The sequence below is a fragment of the Fundulus heteroclitus genome, unplaced genomic scaffold, assembly GCF_011125445.2.
Source record: "Fundulus heteroclitus isolate FHET01 unplaced genomic scaffold, MU-UCD_Fhet_4.1 scaffold_37, whole genome shotgun sequence".
Lineage (NCBI taxonomy): Eukaryota > Metazoa > Chordata > Actinopteri > Cyprinodontiformes > Fundulidae > Fundulus > Fundulus heteroclitus.
The window spans coordinates 3,093,539-3,117,225 of NW_023396781.1; the positions used below are offsets into that span (position 1 = coordinate 3,093,539).

Here is a 23,687-nt window from a genome sequence, read left to right on the forward strand (position 1 = left end):
CTCCCTGTAGCTCTACGCTTCTCCAGGAGTGAATGCTGCTTGTCAGGACTTTGATGCAATCAACTGGGTTTCCTTATATAGGAAATTCTTTGACCAATCTGTATAATCTGGTCCAATCTGTATAATCTGATTGAATTTGACTTTGTAAAGTGCCTTGAGATGACATGTTGTGTCCCTTATGTGGCTTGTACAAAATGTTGATCTCAATTTCTTATGTCTTTCTTTGAATAATAGCTTTCTTCTTCCATCACCTCATATATCTATTTTAATCTTAAACTGTTATACTAAGTATTTTATTATGTATTTTTCTCCTTTGTCCCAATGTGTTCTATTACTTCAGACATGTAAAGCACTTTGAGCACCGTCTGGAGTGTTGAAAAATGCTATTTAAACAAACTTTGATTGATCTGTATTATAAAGGCCATCTTCGTGGAACTAATTGTTGTTTCAGTGTCCTTTCCCTCCTGGGCTGTGTTCAAAGCTTGGGATATATTTTGGAACCGTGCTTGAAACTTCTCCACAGCTGCTTTTCTATTCAGGTTGCTTTATATCTTTACCGAGTACCCATAGTTGGATGAGATAGAATTGGCATCTGTTGGAGTAAACCAAAACCCATCATTAAGGTTCCATTTACCCAAGGTTGAGAGTATTAAGGAAGGACTGGTGTATTGTGTGTCAAGAACTCAACATCCCTGCAACATCTGTGTCTGGCCTTTGTGTGAAGATGTCTGGCTTTTTGCAACATCCCCTGTGCCCTTGCAGTGTGTCTCAGTCAGGTCTACATGTTAATTTTCCCATAAGTAGAATACAGTTAACACTAAAGCAGCTGGATTTTTCTAACTGTGAAACTGTGATGGAGGATTTTGCTATTGTATCATGGTCATCAATGAATATTGGTTGTGCTTTATAGCAAATTACTATAGTGTAATCATGTATTACAATATCAGTGAGAGGGAACTGATTATCTTTGTGCAGAGGCCCACCGGCACCACTCCTGGCATCATGGTGTGGGATGCCACAGGGTATCACTCCAGGTCACCCGTCAAAGTGAATTGAAGGGCTCTGACAACACAGTACTAAAGTCGCCTTGTATAGTCTATCAAGATGATGCATATCCTTTCTGTTCTGTCTCTCTTCGAGGTCGGTCGTGTCTTTCTCTCCTCTGCAGCTTTCACCCCCCCCCTGCTTTGCTATGTCTTGTCTTTCTGAACATTTTCTTCATATCAACCGAACTCTGAAAAACATGGATCTGGTAAGATGGTCTCTCAATACTATTGATCAAATTTTTTCGATGGGTAGGCAATGAAAGGGGGACCTGTCCGGTCCTGATTTGACTCATTTTGTGGGATACACCCTATATTCTTGGATGGAAAACAGTGTGTCTTTCGACTTTGTCATTTCTGGACGTTCGAAACGTTTGCATGTTTGGATTCAGGATATTCGGATTTCTACTTATTGGTTTTTGTGGACTTTTGATGTATCAGCAAATACAGCAGATGTCGGTAGCCATTTGGCCTTGATCAGGCTGCCGGGTGCATATGACGTGATCACTAAGGCGGTGAACGGACAGTTCTGGAAGGTGGAGGAGCAGAGCTGAAAAGCTGGATGTGCTGGTACGCAGACTGGCTTCGGTGGTTGGACTCAAAGGGGTGATGGGATAAAATCTGGAAGTGAGGTGTGGAAAAGCCCAACAATTTGGAAAATTGGATTTCAACATTTGGAGCCAGCAAAAGACTCAAAGCTGACAGAAAAGTCAGTGCAGCTTGTTCATAACAAATAACATATTGGTATGCCCTCCCTATCTCTACTCCTGGATTGTTATGTCGACAGAGCTCAGAACTGTACCCTGCTACCCCCTCACCCGCTGACACCTGCGGATGCTTTCTGAACTGTTGGCCGGCTGATAACATCAAGGACAACGGCCCCTGGAGAGTGTTTACGGAAATATAAACACTTTCACCCAAACAGACATACATAACTTATGCTCATATAAACTGATGAACATACACGCGACTGGTCTCAAATGTTTACCTTCTGCTATATGTGTTTTGTCTTATTTGTGCTTTTTGTGCAAGAGTTTTTTTGATATCTCAAACTGTATCCTGTTATAGGATAAAGTTTGAGTTATGTTTTTTCCCTCCCACCTTCCTTTTTTTTGTGGCCTCTATCTTTTCACAGAGTAATGGCAGCGCCATGTGGGCACCGTGTGGTGACCTTGGCAGCAAAGCCTCAGTAAATCGTCTCCCCCTGAAATGTTTGTGATGTTTGTTTGTTTGTTATGGCGATTGTACTGAAACAACAATTTCCCTCTGGGATTATTAAAGTATTTCTGATTCTGATCCACACACATCATATGTGTAGATGTGCTATAATTATAAGTGCTCCCATGCCCAACCACGTTCCTAGGTATTTTTCCAACCAATGGTGTGGGGTTCAGCTCAAACATTAGTTCTGACTCAGTGCTAATGTCTCAGATCTTGAGGCCTTGTTACAACAGTTAAGGACTGTCTTGCTACAAGAAAGAATATGACAGCAGCATGACTCAGTTCTGCAGCCAAACATGACTTGTGTCCAGGCCTGAAGGCTGACACACCCTCCTGACAAAGGAGCAGTATTGTGTCTGTATATTATCTCTGTTATCTAGTTGATGTAGCACCAGTCGTCTGGGGGTTTAACTTTTTTCTTTGTCAGTGAGTATATTACTGTGTGGAAACCCACTGAAGACTGGTGATTTGTCTAAAGCTGATATATTTTCTCTGTACAGTGTCTGAACCACTGCACAATTATTGAAATTCCTTTCTTTTGCTGTTACTTTTACATTCCAAAGTTAAAGAAGAAAATTGCAGGCCTCCCTGTTCATTTACATTCTCACTAAACAGTAATGTTTCATGTGGTTTCAGAGAATTGGCACACCCAGGCTTAGCATGGGAGAAGTTGTGGAAAATGTTGAGCCTTTCTCTGTACTTCCTGGGAATGTGACATACTGTGCAGTTATTCTCAGCGTGAAGTCTTTTATCAGTGCCAACATGTTTTCTCAGTTGTTCATGGAATAAAATCCACTCAGGAATAGAAAATCCTCTATGCATGTCACTTCCTAAAAGCTTAAACATTAGCGAGTAGCAACAAGTAAAAAACAACCTCTGAAACCCACTTAAATGTAGAACCTTTTACTCCCCTTTTCTCTGATTGGTCAGGTTTTTTTTTCCTGTCTGTGCTGCTTCACCTTGTTGTGTTGAAATGTTGGAGTTACTGAAGGCTTGTGTTAAGCCCATACAGGTGACTAACCCTCCCTGACACAAGGGAAACACATACACAAGCCAAATAATTCATGAACAAATTAGGAAAATGGTGATTTTTCTAGGTAGAGTGAAAGGGAACATAAAGGCAGATAGTCTTGGTTGACTTGATAGTACACATTTCCAGGCTGCTTGTCTGAACTGTTCAAATTGTTCTTCTGAGTCAGAGGTTCCAAGATGTCGTCATACTCACAGTCATGTTTCTGTCAGTACGGAAAGGTCAGTACGGGACATTGTTTGAATTTCCTGGAGAAAAGAATCCCATGTAGTCTGTCATAAAATTATGCATCCAGGCTATGGGTGGGTAATTATGGAAGTCAAAGTTAATCACAATATTTTTGAGGTATTTATTGTGTTAATGATGAAAGTGGTGATAACACGTATTTGAAAATCCACCTTTTTTTGCAATATATGGCCCTGACTACACATCTCTGTGGTCAGAGCCATAAAAACAGAGCTACTGTCATTAAAAACAAAAACTCCAATGTATAACAACCTACCAATTATTGAATAAGCTAATTAAGGACACTACATTAAGTAGTACATTTTTAGCCCACAATGTTTACATTTAATCAGATTTTAAATCTATTGATAGCTATTGAATCACAACACTTCTAGCCTTTGGGGATAAAAATACACTAAACATCATCATGTTTAGCTCATTATCACAAAAAAAAAATCAAAATTCCTTTAAAGATGAAAATCGTCCTGATGACTTTAAACAGTAATGATTGGCCAATAATCCCTGCTTTATACTAGACTGTAAGAAATTCTAAAGATGCATCTAATGTGAGCCTGTACCTAAGTTGTGTTCAAACAAGCTCACAAATCTGTTCTTAAATTGAAAAATAAAAAAAAATGCACGTGTGTACATATACTGTAAGCACATGTGCATGTGGACATGCAGAAAAAAACACACCAAAAATCACAACCACCCAGTCATTCAACTTCAGTTTAGCTCTCAGAGCATTTGGGCCAAAACACTCTGGATCCGATTTGACATTCGAACTGAGAAAATCAGGTCGTATGATGTCTATAGCAATTAGAATAGCTGAATGGGGCCACTCAGACCACTTGTGAACCAACTGTCTGACAAAAATAGACCCCTGTTCTATCTTTATTGGACCTACGCATCAATTTGATGGGTAAGTCAGGAAGTGAGACACTGTGGCAAGGTAAAACACATACGCTTGGTGGAAAATTTCAAAGTAAAATCTTCTACTCGCAATGCCAACAGTGTACTTACCCATTGTAGGAGTACAAAAGTACTGAAAGAAAGTGAAACGGCACTCTTCTTTGAGCTTGTTTGGCCAGTCACTGCAGCAACTGCAACATTGTGAATACTTAATATTACGAGTCTGGTGGACCATAGAGGAACCTCTAGTCCGAGGCTGTGGGTTTTTAAAGAAATCGGATCGTAGCTTGAACAGTCGCACGCATCTGGTGTATTTTGGCCTTAAGAGGTGTCTGTCCTTGACACAGGAGCTTTGAACCATGACTAGACAGAATCGAGGGAATTCGAGGGTCATGCACGAGGAGACAGTCCACATGGCAGAAGTTTCCAGAAGGGAAAGGGGAAAAGGGAATCAGCTATCCAGGCAAGAGAATTGGTAACAGGAGGCACACACCATGCAGAGGTTTCCAAGTGAGACAGAGGCAGGAGACAGGTCCGGGATCCAGGCTTCCGTCACACACGACAGGCAGGAGAATCCAGAAAGGGGGGGAGAGGCAAACAGGCTTGGTCTGGAGGCAAGGGAGGAGGTTAGTTACCAGGGATCAGAAGCCAACAGGAGAATCCTAAAAGACTGGCAGGAGGAAACAGGAACGAGACAGGTCGAGACCAGGGGGTCAATACAAGGAACGCTGGATGGTCTATCTATTCACACAATGGCTTTCATGAATCTGGCAGTTACCTTCTGGGAGAGCCAGGACATAACAACTCAAAAATGGTGGAAACAACTTGAATCAGATCGAATCAGTTTATTTATATAGCGGCAGGTTACAACACGTCATCTCGAGGAACTTTACAGAGACAAAACTTTCAAATCCTTCAGACAGATTGGTCAAATGTTTTTTATCTAAGGAAACCCAGCAGATGGCATCAAGTCTTGACAAGTAGCATTCACTCCTCCTGGATACCGCAGTGAACAATTGCTTGTATTGTGTCATTGACTTTGGAGCAATCCCTCCTATTGAGGGATTGCTGCATATGTAGTGACCGTGAAGAGGAAAACTCCCCTTTGACAGGAAGACACCTCCAGCAGAACCAGGCAGTGTGCCGGATGTGTACTTTAAATTATCTTCTGTTTTGTCAAGTGTAGATGTAAATGTACATCGCTCTGTCCTGAGGTGCATAACATGCATGTGAACCATCAAGAAGCGCTTGCATTTTCACAAAAAAAATGTGTTGTATAGGCCGATTAATTCTTAACTTATAGGCATGTTGAAGTCATTACCATTATTTTGCATACAATACAATGATCGGCATGAAGGGTGGCAGACAGGAAGTTAGCTGACATATTACTGAAACCGCCTAATACCGTTCACAAGGCCAAATTCAGTAAAGGAATAGTCTACAATGCAGGACACACAATGCATTTTAACTTAGAAACCAGAACTCCAGGAATATGCGATCAAGGATCACTGTAATGAGCTCCAAATAAGGGGACTTTAGGAATAAAAGAAGTAGAGTAAAACACAAAAACTGCCAAGTTTTGTGGAATTGGCAGTGTTTCCTTGGCCTCATAAGGATGTCTTCCATGAGCTTTTCTAATCTGTGCAAAATAGCGCTCACACTGCCAGTAGGTTCTGGCACATGAGCAAAGGGCCTCTGCTGTTAAACGAATCAGAACTGGGTGAGACGACTGTCCGTTCCATTAGATCTACCAGAGCCAAGTCACTTCACACAAGCAGATTCATAAAACTTTTTGAAAGCCATCACTGACACAGAAAAATATGATCTCTTGCCTTTTGTTTTTTTATGTAAGCACCACAGCCAGATAAATAATCTGCTCAGAGCAACTGTCCATAAGGGACAGGACAAACAACTGGGAGCAAATCAGCTTGACAAAGTGAAACATGTCTCCAGCATATTTTTGTTTCTTCAGCTCTTCCATATGTGGTCCAGTAAAGATTGGCAATGAGAGCTAAAAGAAGATGGAAGATGAGAAAATACTGCAACTGATCTGCTGCCGTGGATGTGGGCAGTACAGACAACAATGACTGCATACAGCAAATCCAGAGATGTCATTTGCTCATTTCCACCATTAATCCACCATGAATTCATAAAGTCTAATCCACAGCAGCACAACAGGAAGATAAAACAAAGACATTGATGAAGGGAGAACAGGAACTTTACATTCAGCCTTGGGCTGGCAAGACACCGCTAAAAAGACACGAGTCCACTAACAGGGAAGTAAAGCTAACTACATCATTTAAATACACTTTTATGTGTTGTAAATGAAATAGATGTAAGTGGTTTGGATACAAATTTGAGTTTATTGAAATACATCTGAACTGGATTGTATTGAAATAAATTGATGTGAACTGCCTGTAACTAAAATTAAGATGAACTTTTAAAAGTGCTCCAGGAAGACTTTTGTTGTGAGTTGCTTCTACATAAAGTAATTTCACCATGCCAACAGAAATTAAGAGGCAACAGAGTTGAAACAGTTTTGCTCCAGTGTATAATCAAGGCTTTCTTTGTTCATTGTCAGTGAGGCTAATCAGCTTAAATGGCCTCTTCAGACCAATGCTGCACTCACTACGCCTCAGCAGTCTGAACTGAAGACTGATGTCACCCAAATAACCCATGTTCAAGTTGGAAAACTCAGAGACCATCAGGCTTACCACTGCTAGCAATACAGGAAAATAACCCAGTAGTTCTGTGCATTTGAAGTGTTTGCACAATGTGGCTTTTCATTCTCAGCTAGTTCTAGTGGATCATTTGTGGTAATGTTCTGGAATTCAGGATTTCTGACGTTCTGAGTGATATGAAATACCGCAAAACTCATTGGGGTTGGCTTTAGATGGCTTGTTCTTTCCTGCATTTTGAGAAATTAATCTTTTATTTCTACCTAAAAATATCCACAATCATTAGTTGAAATGCACCAATCAGAATCTTGTGGCCCATCTCCATACAAGACTAAATTTTAACCTGCCAGTACCAAATTTAACCAAATTTTAGCATATATACGAGAAGAGGGTTAAATTATTTTTTCAACCCTTCCTATCAAAATCTGCGGGACTTTGTCACTGTTGATGTTCTGTCTCTGAAATTCCTAATTTTTAATTCATGCTCTGTTTTCCCTTGTGAACGACTCTTTTCGTTTATCTTCTCCCAGATCTCCATAACTGTTCTGTTCACATTACCCCCTCAGTTGCCCCGTGTATAAAACTGTACACCTTACTGCACACATTTCCTTCATACATCCTAAGTTTTGGGAAATTCTGCGCAGAGAACGCTTGGAACGCCCAGTCCCCACCTACAAAGAAATATGCAAAGCAGTATAAAGACCAGGGGTCTTATTTATAAAACATTGCCTGGAATCCATAATAAAAGTGTACATATGCCAAGAAAAACAAAATGGTGTACGCCAAAAAAAAAATCTGATTTATAAAACCATGCGCACGCAAACCAGCATGCAAACCAACATTTGTTGAGGTCCAGCTGTACGTGGCGCACCTCATGTTATGCCCTCTGCACGCCCAGGTTCAACCATAAATAAACAATGAAAAGCACCTCATAAATGTTAAGGTATATTTAAAATGGGTCAGCTGATAATTATTTTCGTCATGGTGACGTGGCACCACAGAGAAAAGCAAAGAAACTCTGGGAAAATTTCACAGAGAGGAGTTTATTAAATTTGCAAATAAAAAGCACATAGGTTGCTCACAAAGAACCTGTTACAGATTAAATCTGATTGCTGTTTTAAATGTCGGAAGACAGGCGTACTCCATGTTGAAAATCCTCTCTGGCTGTGCTTTCAGATCGACAATCACAGTGAAGGGAGCTAGAGGAGGAGGAATGAGAGGTTTCCCTACACTGAGCTCAATTATAGCCTAAATTATCCAAAAGATGCTCAAAGAAGAGCTTCTGCAGGTCCTTCCTCCCAGCTGCTGTTAGACTTTATAATCTCTACTGCTCCCAACAGTCTCATGATCACAAACATGCTAGTGGTTCCTTGGGTTCTTGTCTCTCAGATGCTAATGTCTAAGTGTTTATTTGTACATTCCATGCAAATAGCAATTTATTTTACACCGTTACATAATTCACTGCTATTTCTCTTATTTTTTTCTGTCTATTTGTTTTTGGCACTGTCACAGCCAAATTTCCCCATTGTAGGAAAATAAAGGAATTTCTATTTTATTCTATTCTAAAACGTAGGGTGCCCTGGTAAAGACCAGGAGGCCCATGTAGAAAGCATTTTATTGTTGATGGAAAAGGTTTGTTTTGCCATCGCACATTTTCATGGCAGATCAAAGGTTTGCATGGATTTCCACTCACTTTCATGCAACATTAATTTTCATACATCCCAAGTTGTGTGTGAAACATTGTGCTGCTAGCTTTTTCTGTGTAGGCACAATGTATCAGTATTTAATGCAAATGATGGAAATAACCTCAATCAGATGTAAACTGTAAACATTCCTCTGTTGTTGCCGCATGTAGCTGTAAATGCACATCGCTCTGTGCACTGACGGGATAACATGCATGTAAATTATCTTGAAAATATTTTTAATCTCAATAGTGACGTCCTTGTTAAACAAAGGTTAAATAATTATTTTTTTAATTAAACAAGGAATGAGGAAAAATGTTGGATGAGAAGATTAAGTCTAAACTGGTCAGGTGTAATGATGCGTAAGATGAGGAAGGTGGAGACAATCACACACGGCCATGAATAGCTGCGGAATATTGAGCGCAGCTATTTATGGAAAATTGTGGAATGATGGCAGCGTTGGCACTGCTGGAGGACATCGCCCATAGAATAATGCAGAGGTCAGAGATTGAACTGACCTGCTGGCACATGATGATGAGCGGCTTATCAGGCAGTTGTGGAAAATCATCTGGAGCGCTGCATGGAACTGGCACCTGTGATACAGGAGTGCACCAGAAGGAACCATGTGTTGCTGGTTCAAGTTCCCACTACTCTGGGTTTCCTTGGAAATGGAGCATTTCAGAGAGAGATGGCTAACAGTAACCTTGCCTGCAAGATGAATTCTCGCAGTATGTCTGTGTTTGTGAAATATACTGCTCCAGCTTCAACCTTTTGTGTCCGAACCAAAAATGGTTCCGGCCAATCACATTGCAGTATTATTCTGAATGTCCCGCCTTTCCCAAAACAGATTTGATGGGAGCAGACCCAGATTGATAATGTGCAGAACGTAGAGTGCTACACTAACCTGACCAGTTTAGGCAAACAGATCAGGTATTTCACAATCCTCCCTGCCCTGTGCCATGCATGTAAAATCGGACGGCCTCATCCATATGTTGCCCAGATATGTACGTAGAGTTCCCCTACAAGGTGACTGATCAGGCAGAAATTAAACTGCAACTGACGGCAAGAAACCAATTTCCAAATGTGTCGCCATAAGGGCGCCATCTATAAATATATATGATTTTGTGAATACAAAGCAGTTCCATTCAATGTGCAACTCATGTGTGATGTGAAAGTTTGTCTAATATATTGTCACCTCAGCCTGATTCAACTGATTGTTTTAAACTGCAGAACAGTCCTGTTGGAAACAAACTTCAAGCAGAGGCCATTCATGATAGCTGGCTTCTGGGCAAGTTTTCTTGTTTTAGGTGACGTCCTGAATCGGTTTAGGGATTTCATTAGGGATTTCATTGTTCCTCTCATAGTGTGTGTGGTGACAGTTGTCCTAATAGAAATATAGGAAATGTATTCACATGCGCACTGACTCTCTTCTTGACATTCACCTTGATGTCGAGCCATTTTGTAAAATGTCGGCCATGGATCTGCTTTCTGCTCCGCTGTGTCTATGGTATTCACCACCTTTTGCCACTCCATTTCTTTAATTTTATTACCGATAGCAGTGGAATGAATGGCAAATAAGATTGTATGTCTTGCCTCCACCTCCGATTCTAAGACACTTTCACAGATTCTGTGAATCTCCACCTTTTTCCTTCCTAACTACAGCTGTTGCCATGGTTGTTTGAACACGTGGTGGGAGCCTTCCAGGTAATACGGTTTTATACATTGCAATTTTTTTGGGCACTGCAAGTTACAAAATTTCTCGCTACCAAAAATATTTAGTATGAAAGCTGTGTACTGTTTTATGCATGAGGCCCCAGATATTTTAAAATCCAGCACCTGATAGAGGGTGTACTTTTTTTCACCATGACTGCACCTATGATGTGTTTATGAACCAGATAAGTTCATACTTCTTGCTCTTTGCCTTCCTCCTGTAAAGTCCATCCAAGTTCACACACAAGCTGAGTATTTCTCACTGTGTGAGGAAACCTCTTTGAACTAGGGTTACTATTTACAGATACTTCACAATACACACTTTGTACTGAAGTAAAAGTAAAAACCTTTTCAGATGAAAAGTGATTATGATTTTTCACTTACGACAGAAATGAGGGCATGGGGGAATCTGAGACTAGACAGTAGTGAAAGGTGCAGCCAGTATTAATTGACATCTACAAATAAAATCTCACTTACATCATTTTGGTAAACTGAGAATAAAGCAAGGTGACTAATTTCATTTTCGTCTAGCTGGATGCAACCGGCAATGAACAAACATGACAATGATACAATCTTAATACACTCAAGTGTGTCTCTTATTCAGAAATACCATCAGTGTGCTTGCAATTAAATGAAAAAAGAAAAAAGCTGATAAAACAACATATTCAAGTCAGAACTCTTCTATCTTCACCAATGACCTTCCACAAGTCTGCTCTGACTGCCACATTCATTTATATGCAGATGACACTGTAATTTGCTCCTCCATTTAAGACAGCTCACCAATTTGTCCATCCATCCATCCATTTTCCAAACCGCTTAATCCCTCATGGTGTCGCGGGGGTTGCTGGTGCCTATCTCCAGCGTTCCACCAATTTATTTCAATTCTATTTAAATCTAGTCAAAAAATTATTCTCTGTAAATTAGCTTTTTTTAATAACAAGAATAAATCACATATTATGCTGTTTCGTATTCGACCAAAGTCTGTTCCTTTAACAAATAGGAGGTATATTTATACCTATATTAATACTTACATTTATCACCTCTTTTAATATCTGTAAACTATCTCTATCAATTCACTGTTAAACATCCTGCTCCTTTTTTAAAATTAATTTATTTTGCACTTAACTCCGCACATAAAGATATGCTCATATAACTTCTATTTACATTTATTCACCATGCTTTACTTTGTGTTGTGATGTAGGAATAATATGTGTATATATGTATACTGTGATATAACGGCTGGCTAGGCTTGGAGCTTTGAGTATGTGTGGTTATGAGAGTGTGCCAATGGGTGTGCATTCGAGTGTGCTGTGGGCATCTCTGTTGTAACTCTTTGCTTGGCTAGTACATCGCTGTAAGGCTTGTGTAGTTGCCGCTGTGAGTGCTAACAAGAAGCAAAATTGTTTTTTTAGTCACTTATATGTCTAGCTTTCCGGTTTTCCCCACCTACAGAGAGCCCTTACCACTGCTTGTTCTGTAAATACCTTTTATCTTATAACTGTCAGCAGAAGCAGCAGGGGCACATTCTCTCCCCTTAAATTTTATGTTAAAAGTTTATTGTTGCATGTTCTTGCCAAAATGTTCGGAGGATGGCACAGCTGGAGAATTTAGTCTGGCCTGCAGCTTCTCCATGTCAGTCCAAGCATGAGTGTTAATTATGTGTGAAGAATGTTGTTCTCGCTAATGCTACAGTCATTTGCTGCACAGTTCGCATTTGCAGTTAAATTCACGCATTCAGTCAAATAAAAAGGCATGAAGTGTGCGGCTGCAGTGTATCCTTCAGGGAGAAGGATTTCAAACATTCACTTTGAAGCTTTGTTTATTAGCATCAACCTTTTATTTGGATGTCTTTGTCTTCTAAGGGCCAGTTCTTACCTCCCAGTCCCATCTGCCGTCTGCTTGACAACCAAGAATTTTTTAAGTGAAATTGTATCTTCTTTAAGCAGTATGCATGTTGCAAAGACCTGCCTGGACTGCATTCATTCTTGGGAAATTCTTTAATTACCAAGCATTCATGCTCTCTTTGCCTTTAACATATTTTTTTTGCCGAGCCCTTTTGGACCTGTTTGCCGTTTTCTGTCTGTCTGTGTGTATGACCATACGGACCTGCATCAGCCCATTCTGTCTGTCAGCCCTCAGCATCTTTTGAATTTTGGCTGAGGAATTACCTCCCCGCACAAGGGTCTGTTTATTTATTTAATAAACCTTTTAAAATTAAGTACCATGTCTGGCTGAATATCAGGTTCCCTGCATATCTCAGCATTACAGTTAATTTATGTAGCACATTATTCTGCCAACTCCACTGCTACGGATAAAGAACAGAGGTAAAAATATAATTTAATGCAATATTGATAGGGATTTTTTATGCTTTCAAATGTGCATTTGACAATCTATAACTAGTCATTTTATGGTATAGGTAGATCTTCATTATTTCACCACCTCTGATGGTGTGTTGTTTCCAAAGCACAAATCAAGTAAGGATGTTCACAAATAAATAGCACTGAAGAAATAAATAGGGTAAAAAATACAAAGGATGAACAAAACAGAGAAAAATATTAAAACATACACATAAAGAAATACATTTAAAAATAGTAAAAATGTTGAAAATTATTATGCATAAATAGGGTAATTATTACAAAGATAAATAAATAAAGAAACTGATTAAAAGAGTCATACATATGTCTCATTGTATAGTTTAATTATTGCTTACATTTATGTGTTGTATTTTGTGCATTTAATTGTGTACTTTTTTATTTATTGAGTATTTTTTTTATTGATGTGTTAAATTTTGAATATGTCTGAGTTGGTCCTACAAGAACAAGTAGCCAAGTCTGGATATGTCCAATCTTTGCAGGGAGATGTTTCTGGTGCTTGAAGAAGAAATTTGGCTAAACTGCAGAGCAGTTACTTCAGAAATACAGCTCACTACACACCAAAACAAACAGCTTTATTCAGCTGCCACTAACAATCTAGAAGTTACTAGCATATTCCACCCCATTACAGATCCTCCAGGAATAAGGTGAATACATTTTATATATTTGACTCAATCTTCCTAGAATTCCTTTTAACAAACATTTCTTAATGGAGAGACAAGGTGATTTGTGCTAACATAAATTGAATATAATTACCTTATTTATTAATTTATGTTTTGTGGCACTTTTGAAAGCTTTGTAAATTTTCATTTACTATTGTCTCTCTCCCCCCTCCCCCCCCAAAAGTATTCTAATAGAAAGGGGGGTTTGATAGAATGGGGGAAAACATGCGGCAAAGGATCTCAGGCCAGACTTGAACCCAGATCAGCCGCGTCGAGGACCAAGGCCTCTGTATATGGGTTGTGCTCACTTCCCCTGTGCCGTCAGAGAATGTCTCAAAGATTTTGTAAATGATTGACCAAAACAGTATCATCACTTGCAATTTCAAGAATTCATGCCAATGAATGGCTTTCTGAAAACCTTCTCTGTCAGATGTCAACCAAAGATCAACCAACAAACCATCAAATTAATCAGTCAACCAACTGACCAAACAACCAACATGTTGAGCTTCCTGGCAGACCGACAACCTACTAAACAACCAACCTCCTGAACAGCCAAGCAACCTTCAAATTAATGATACTTTCTTCTGAAAAGATTAACAATAAAGGCCAGGGAGTGGAGGCCCAGTCGCTTGGGTCCTGGGAAGGATCCAAGTTCCCGTGTTGAAATCCCACAGACTATCACTCTGGGTCCCCAAGCAGAAGCTTTAGCCCTAGAGTGCTTCAGTAGCAGCCCATTGCTCCCTAAGTAGGGTTAAATACAAGGGGACAAATTTCATTAAAGTTGATAATAGTCACAATTAACTAACCGAACGACCAACCAACCATCAAAATAATCAAAGAAACAAACAAACCCAAGGATCCAATGTATACATTTATTTGAACGGAATTAAAATTAACAAAATTAATTTAAATCTGAGACATGTCTCTGTTCCAGCTCGCCTGATTCAAGTGTGTATGACCTCGTCTGCAGCCATCAAGTGCCGCAGAAGCCTCTCATTCATTCATTTGAGTCAGGTGTGTGGCAGCAAGGAGACCTAAAACACACAGGACAGGACAGGACAGGACAGGACAGGACAGGACAGGACAGGACAGGACAGGACAGGGGTCCTTGAGGGCCAGGGTTGGGATCCAGTGGACAAAAGGTTTGCATGTGTGCTCTTACCTCTGTGGCCTTCAATTCTAAGAACGCTGTATCAACTGTCATCATCATGATGTGGGGCTGTTTCTATAACAATTGTGTGAAGTCTTTGGTGTGCATGTGGAAAGATTGGTAATTTCCTTCCACAGTCCAGAAACATACATGTTAGGTAAGTGTTTTACTCATGATCTACACTTAACTGGATCTGTATCAACATCTGGCCTACACACAGCACACTGCCGGGATTTTACGCTATAATCCATTTCATTAGATTTAAACAGGATCTTTTTCTGCCCATTGATTTAAAAGCTAATAATTTCTGATCTGAATCATATTCTGGACTTTATGTCTTCAAGGACTTTAGAGCTTGAATTCTGAACATTGTTCTTAAACCTTTCCAGGTTTTAATGAGTCCTGTTTCACATTATGTATTGTAGTTCTAAAGGATCTACTGAACTGAAGGCCATCTTTCTTGCTGGGTCCAGATTCATAGAAGCTTGATAGTGGTTTAGATTGTTGCTAAGTTCTGAATGTCGTCCTTCTTTGGTGAGGTTCACATAATTGGAACTAAACATTAAGAGAAATGTCAGTTTAGCAGCGAGTGTGTATGATCCAGTCTGAAAAGCTACCAACCATCAGAGCATCTGAGTAGATGTCAACATGCCTGGACACTGCTGCAGAGCTGTTATCAGATAAGGAAAGAGAAGAGATTGTGAAAGCATGTTACAGCCAGTTGAATGCAGATCTTGATGTCGTAGAACAACAAACAGTTATAAGGGGGGTGGGTGGGGGTGGGTGGGGGGTGGGTGGTGGTGTTGGTGGCGAGGGAGGTGTCATCCTGTTGGAGGTAGGGAGACTATAAGCAGGTATTATACCACATGGGCTTTTTATGAGTGAGTTGGAAAAAAAATCTAACACAGAGGAGAAATGGAGGTTTAAATAAATATCCAGTTAATGTTTCATATACTGTGAGTCCAGGAAATTTTAGCACCATCCTCCGAGGAGGGTTGTTTGTCTAAATAGATTAGACGTGCAGTTTTAGTGGGTCCACAGTGGCCTACCCGACCTCAGACACTCAGTGAGAAGAGACGTCCCTCTGTCATTTGTGAGCGGGTTAATTTTTGGACCTTTCGCAGGTCTCAGGCCTTCGGTGGAAACACAAACAACCAGCTTGTGGAGGAACAGCTTAATGCTGTGGGTGGAAATGCAGCTGCTGAAGCAGACAAAAAATATGTGTTGCTCCCTGACCTGTATGGACTTTTTTTTCTCAGAATTACATATGAGGTAATTCCAGGGTTTTTGCCCTTTGCCTATAGTTACCATTGAGTTGAGGTTAACCTCCTGACTGTAGCGTGAAGTCTATGTGCTCTTGCATGTTCTGTTTAGCATGGAGTTGTACGGCCTGTGTGATGTAGTAGATAGTCATGACGAATTCGAGTCGCAGATAAAAAATGAGCTTGAGGAAAAGCAGCGTGTTTATCCTCAGCTAGCCTGATGTGTGGTTCACTCACACAAATGATGCCCTCCCTCACCATAATAGTCAGCCTCTCATCTGTCTGTATGGCCAAAATCCACCCCAGAAAATGTGTTTCTTTTTCACAACACTTGCAACACGGTCAGGCGGCAGAGTTAGTGGGCTACCATTCTTTCTGCACTGGGCTGCCAGATTTGGGCATGCAGGTTGTTGAATTAACTAGTTGATGCTGCATTTCTGTGCCCAGAAAAGATTAATAAATGTTAAAGGATCTCTGCAGAATGTGGAGGACAGATGGGCTCCACCTTGTCCTGGACAGGTCTCCTGTCATCAGCATCGAGAGACACAGGAGGTGACTAACCAAGCTAGCTCATACACATTCCTAAAGTCAATTTAAAATCACCAGATTCCTTAACATGCATGTTTTTAACTGGAAAGGATTGGCGATCCGATCATCTACATACTGTTTTCTGGGTGATGGGGATTTTAGAGCCTGCCTCAGCAGTTGTTTGGTAGGGAGCAGGGTACAGCTTGGACAGAACAGCAGTTTGCCAGTGAATCAACACAGAAACACAAAAGCCAGCCAGACATGCACAAGCAGTCTCACCTGAGGACAGTTTGGAGTGGACATCTACCCTGACAGGCATGCTTTTAGACAGAGAACTGTTAGCTCACAGATGAAAATTAATTTGAATTGTGTCTGTTGTTACATAGCTATAAAACGTAACTGAACACAATGTGATGCTGAGTGCCATAAGATGCAAACCAAATGATTTTATGCCCTTTGGTCAGCATTTGCAGTCAGATGGTAGAATTTTCAAATTCCAAGTATAATTCCCTCCTTCTGCTGTTGCCTCACCGGTAGCATTCTGTCCTGGGACCAGAGGAGACAAATCTTATCCTGGCTGATACATACTCTGCTGTGAAGCTCTGCAGTGCATGCTGAAGGTCATGGCCTGAAGATGACTACAGATTCACATCATCTACAAAAGCAGAGTTGTGGGCCGAAGCTTCCTAAAGCAGACACTCCTCTCCATGGCAACGTCTTAAGAACCTTTCCATGAATACCAATAACAGGATTGTAACAAGGACTCGCTTGTTAATCAATACTTTTTTCATATTTTTGTTTAATCTAAGCTCCTTTTTTGTTACTTTTCTCTCAATATACAGCACTGGGTTTCTTTGGGAATAGTGACAAAGAGTATTAAAGGGATACCAAAACCTACATATTTTAGTTAAATGGCCCTCCTTTCCTGTATCATGTCTACATTTATATTTTCTCAGCACCTCAGACATTTTATCATAAATTAAGGGACAATGTGTCCATAAAGAAATGGGTGTGTTGTAATCCGTGATTATAAGTTCCCCCAAACATATTGCTTCCATCACTAAAATAAATGCATTAGTTTATGTAACAATAATAACATTTTTCCTCAGAATATGCTTTTCAACCTTTTTCTAAAATGCTGCTGACATCCAACAATATTGAGACTTTTCTTTTGAAAGTGAATTCTGGAAGAAGAATTTATTTAGGTGATCTATTGGACATTTGCTGTATTTTCTGTTTGTTCCGCCAGGTCAAAATTGAAAAAATGCAGCTTTCTTTTTTTCAATGTCATTAACATTTTCCAGAAAGCCTTCTCCACTGCAGATGACCCCCTGTTCTGTGCATTCACCCATTCTTCGCTTCTTGTTTTAACTACATGTAAAAGGCTACCAGCTGAAGTCAGGCACTCCAGTGAACAGTTTTAAGATGCTGCTGTTTGTAATTCTGAGAAACACAAGTAAAACCATCTGGCAGATTCAAGGTTGAACTGCTTGTGTTCTAAAAAATTTGGTGTTATCTGTTCTGTCTCGCTTATTCAGACAACAGGGTGTTAGGAAATACACTAAGCTCTCCTGATTCACACAGACAGAATACTGAAGGCAAAACATTGTGTCCTGAAAGTTTGTTTAAAGGGGGTTTATTGGAGAAAACCAAATTCAAAATGAGATAAAATGTTAAATGTTCCGTATTGGGATTAAAAGGGTAATATATTAGCTAGTTCACCATATGTAGACCAGCTGAATTAGTATATGTACATGATGGGCTTTCTTTCTTTACTGTCAAAAACATTTTTTCTGTGAGTTGAAGGCATTTGCTCTTTGTTTGCTCCAGGATAATTCATTATTTCATGACACAACTCAAATCTCTGTAGTAATCATGCCAGGCCTGTGTGCGATGCTGTCATGCCACAACAGAAATAAAGCAGAAACGGGGAAGAAGGTGTGGAACATGCGTGTTCGTGAAAGGGCTCTGACAGCATCATTTTTAAAAGCTGGATATTAGTTGTTTGGGTAAAAATTCAGTGCAAGTCTGAAATGATAGAAAAACGTTTTCCACAACATTGTTCCCATGTAGACGGAAACATGTGGCGCATGAGACATTATTCCAGGAACTGACCTGAACAAAGGGACACTGGATATGATACCATGGATGCTACCTGAACAAAGACAGGTGAAACATCCTGATGCGGAACACTTTAAAGTGAGATACCGAAGGTCTGAACATGTGACCTGCTTAGGAAAGACAACAGGCCCATGTCCATGTGCTGCTGACTGATATGTGCTCTGGCTCCTCACCACTGTTATCACGTGTGTCCACAGACATCAGTTCTAGTGTGTTTCATGATTAGCTGGGCAGTAGGGTGGAGCTCCTCTACACACACCACTCACACTGTAGTTAAAGGTGGAACCTGATGCTGTGGCATTTAATGGAGAATGAAATGTGTATTTCTATGAGAAACGTATTACTTGACATAATCCTTAATTTACAAAAGTTGTTTTTACCAACTGGGACCATACTCTTCAGATTTGTTGGTAAATGGCTTGTACTTGTACAGGTGGCCCTGTACAAGTACAAGCCATTTACACTACAGTCATTCATCCATTCACCCACATTCAGCTGTGGCTATGTTAGTAGCCACAGCGCCACCGGGCCCTCTGGCCACCGCCAGCAGGTGGTTCACCTGAAGTGTCTTGCCCAGGATAAAACCGGCAACCCGACGATTGCAGGACGAACTCACTTACTCCCGTGCCACTGTCGCCCTGCGCCACTGTTGGCTTTGAAAAGCTGCTCAGCCATTTATCTATCCACAGAGATGCCTCTGAGATTGTGAATGCTGGAAGCTGTGAAGGGAACATGTCTGCATGAACAAAGTTATCACTCCATTCACTGATGGAGTGGAAGTGACATATGCCACATTTGCCCTGCGCCACTGACACCAGCTTATGTCCAGATGGCTAGCTAGCTACCACAACTCTCTTGAGCCACAGCCATTCTTGAGTCCCTCTCTGCCATTGTGGTGGTGTGGTACATAGCCATAGCTCTCAACTCTCACGCATTGACCGTGTGACACACGCATTTCACTAACTTCACACGCTCACACGCAACACATGGCATTTCACACGCAAACATGGCATTTCTCACGCATAAAAATCACAAAGCCCATCTGGGCTGCGGACCACAAAACTCCGCCTTCTGCTGAGCTGTTTCGGCTTCTTTCACAGCTTGTGGCCATCAGTAATTCCTGCTGCAGTTCGTGTTAACAGAGCAGCAGGAAGAGCGATCAGAGTTATGAATAATTTTAGTCTTAACAGTGGTGAAAGTAAGCCGGTGTTATGCTCAAAAGTGCATGCCTGCCGAGATATGCATCCCCTGTCGCGGGAGCGCGCCTCGCTCTGTACAAATGAATATCGACGGAAAACGAATTAAAATAGGACCAACGGAGCGACTTCTTCTTATATTAATTATATAAAAACGTTTAAATGTACTTCTAGTGTGAAAAAAACTGTGTGTATTTGGCAGATTCGTTTACAAAAGTACGGGTGTTATGAACAACATTAAATCCAAAGTTTTTATCCGAGGTACGGCTGATTTATTTGTTGTGGTCTCTTGTCATTCACACACAACAATAAACCGTGAGAACCGACGTGAGTTTTGAAACTGAAAAGCTTTTTCTTAAGCGGAAGATCAAACGTGCAGACAGCGTTCATAGACCAGTGTGATGCATTCGTGAGCGTCAGAAAGCTATGGTGCATTCAGGAGCATGGGACATTTCAAACTTACAAGGAAAGAGGCATAAAACGGAATAGAACTTAACTCATACAATAATCTATTTATCCAGAAACAGTTTGGGCTTTCTTACAATACTGAATGCTCTATAATTGTATTTCTGTTATGTTTTGATTCTGCACATCTGCTAGCTTTTTATTCTGAAAAATCTATAATATTACAGCAGCAAATTATCAAAGTTTTTCAAAAGCCTGTTTAAAAGCTCCAAATGGGGCTTCAGATCATAGAGCGACAATTGCGCTGTCATTGTTTTACATGGCAGAATTTGCATTTGCTGACCCTTGTCCTTTAATTACAGATGGATATACAGGAATACAGTCATACAAGTGTCAACTCCTCTGAGATAGCAGGGGATGCGTTTTTTGGCAATGGGGCTGCCAAAAAACGCATCCCCCTATGTTTTTAATCTAAAAATTGTCCCACAGGCCTGGAATTCACACTAGTAGTTCAGAACACATGTGTAAACACATAGAAAACGTTACATCAACTACAAGTGTATATTTCTATGAAACAGCAGGGGATGCGTTTTTGGCAACGGGCTGGTTATAAACTGTAACAGTCTAGAAGTGCATTGAGCTGAAAAGAGGGGGACATCAGCAGCTGGATCATGCATAAAGACCCAGCGGGAACCTCTGTGTGCTTTAGTGTTGCTGCTGAGGGGAAAATGTTGACCATAAAGGCTTGATGAAACTCAGCCTGATTCACCAATCAGGTTATACATATACAATGATAAACAAACCCATAGATTAATGTGTAACAGTGTAATAATTCGGTGAATAACTTAAAACTACTTAATTTTATTCAGTATTATTTGAACAATTGTGTGTTTTTTATGTTAATCCATTAACTGAACAATAAGGTGTTAATACGTCTCTTTCTCTTTTTAACAAAAGTAATACATGTCTACTTCAGTGTCTGGTGGGATAAAAATGAGATGAGTTGAGACTCCACCGGCTCTTCCAGGGTCCAGTTAGCCCCGCCCCAAACAAGCCCCGCCCCCAAAATTAGCATAATCTCACTCTTAACTTTTGATAAAAGTTGAGAGGTCTGTACATAGCTCTCCTCTTTTGCCAAGGAATTAGCCATGAAATCTCTGCATCCAGCCACCACCGGAAGACACCTCGCTCCCCAGCCGGCCGGCTGGGCATATGTCACTTCCACTCCATCAGTGAACGGAGTGATAACTTTGTTCATGCAGACATGTTTCCTTCACAGCTTCCAGCATTCACAATCTCAGAGGCATCTCTGTAAATAGATAGATGACTGTGCAGCTTTTCAAAACTTTAATCAGTTCTTCAGTTATTTATTTAGAATTATTTTTTGCAAAGCATGATATTCCCTGTGGTGTGTCACACATACAGTTGGGGTCAGAAATGTCATTTCAACTGTGAGCTTTAGATGATTTATTCAAACCAGCCTTTTACTATGGTGGAATGATTAAACAACATACAACTGCAAGACATTTTAGCTAGTTTAGCTAATTTGGATGCACAAATTTCAATTGGCTGTTTATTACAGGTCGGAAATGTACTGAGAGCATCATTTATTTACACATTCCCACTACTATTTAGTTCACACCTTGTACCTCAACCTTACGCTTTTTGTAGCTGCCAGAGCAATGTTTTAGCACAATTTGTGTGAATCAGTAGTTGATTGATTTTGTGTCCTTCCTGAATCCCAGCTTGGGCCTTTTTGTGGAGGTTTTGTGTTGTGCCCTTTTGAGTTCTGTCTGGGTACTCTAGCATTCTCCCCCCATCCAAAATGAAGCTTGACTGGCCTACTTCAAGTTTTCTCAACTGGGATCGAGGGTGTGTATGGTCATCAGAACTGTGTGGTCTGTCCAAGTTGTATCCTGTGTCTCTCTCTGACCGGAAGGAAATAGCATCCATCTTTCCTGTGACCCTACAAGAGTTAAGTGGGTATAGAAAATGTATGCATGTTTGTTTCCTGGAATAGACCTGGCTTTTATTTATATTCAACAAGATGTTTAGGCTTTAGGAAGGCCATTCCAGAAGCTCTTTAATTAATTCCAAACCCAGAAATCATTTTGGTTTGTTTGGGATCGATGTTGTGTTTAACTTTCCAACCATCCAGCTGTTGATTTGAGTTGAAGTTAGAGAGTTTTGAGCAAGTTTTCCTCAACACTATTCCAACAACAATGTGCAATTGTTATAGAAACAACCCCCAATTTTTTTAAACACGTTTGGATTACAGAAAATCCACAAACAATTAAACCATATCCAGTTAGTTGTTTTTAAAATTCTGTGTGTGTGTTGTATAATCTTTAATCTCTAGAAAAAATACTTCTGGAAAATATATATCTAAGCAGAGCATGAGTGAGTCAGATGGTGAGGTAACAGAGTTTAGTATGTGCTCACCGGTTTTGATGGTCGGTGTAGTTACCTCCCTATAATTTTCACTGCAAACTTAAGTATAAAACAGGGATATGAAACCGTAATGCATTCCTCCCCACGCCCACCAAAGTAGATATGAACTGCTTTTGACATTGAACAGTGATAAGAGCATTATGTGTTCTGTAAGTGACACAACAACTGCATTTGGACCGACCGGACTTCAAACTAGTTTTAGTTTTTCTCAGTAATTTAAAAGGGAAGAAAGTTTATGAAGCATCATGTGATTTTTTTTTTTTTTTTTTTAGATTTATTTTGAAATTGTAATTGTAATGATTTGGCATTAATTGTGGCACACAAGAGTTTTTTATTAATACTATTTAGGGATGCCTCGATATGAAACTTTTGGTCAATATGGATATCCATTATTAAAATTTACCAACTTTTTGTACATTTCCCTACCATTTTGAAAGTTAAATATTACACAATCTTGCGCTGCATCACTATCAATGTTGAGCAAGTGCCAAATGCTCCCACCCCTCTAGAAACACACATAGAAACTAATAAAATGGAAATAAACATCAGTTATTGACATTGGTGCAGTTTCATGCATTGAGCCGATACCAATATTTTAAAAAAAATACTAACATTGGCCTTTACCAATGTTGATGCTGATATATCATGCCTCCCTAATCCTGTTATAAGAAATGCTCTAAGTGTCATGACTGTATGCTCATTGCCACCTAAACAGGATTTCCCTTAAACCCAGTTCTTTTCACTTGTAGGATGACCCAGGAAGTGTTCTTATCTCCAGAGCTGAGAGTTTAACAAAATCTCAGAAAGATGTTAATTGTGATGTTTCTGTTTTTGCAGCTTCTCTTTTCCGCTTCAACTTACTGTCACTGGTTTACTTCCTCTATCTGCTGCTGCTGCCATGGTTCTTCTGCCCAAACAAGTACACAGTGAGAGGTAAGATCATGTGTGTGTGAAGAGGTTCAATAACATCTGTCTACTTTTCCTGAGATGCCAGCTTGAAATTCAGTAGGGATGTTGCTTGAACCTAGGTTTGGGTTCA

At 40.2% G+C, this 23,687-nt stretch overlaps 1 protein-coding gene across 1 annotated transcript in view; it reads left to right on the plus strand.

The window, feature by feature from the left end:
• Positions 1–23,687, plus strand: part of piezo1 (piezo-type mechanosensitive ion channel component 1) — a 97,377-nt gene that overhangs the window by 10,880 nt on the left and 62,810 nt on the right. The window contains exon 2 of the mRNA XM_036130651.1: positions 23,486–23,581. Coding sequence (XP_035986544.1) covers positions 23,486–23,581 — 96 coding nt within the window. The remainder of the gene's footprint in view (positions 1–23,485; positions 23,582–23,687) is intronic.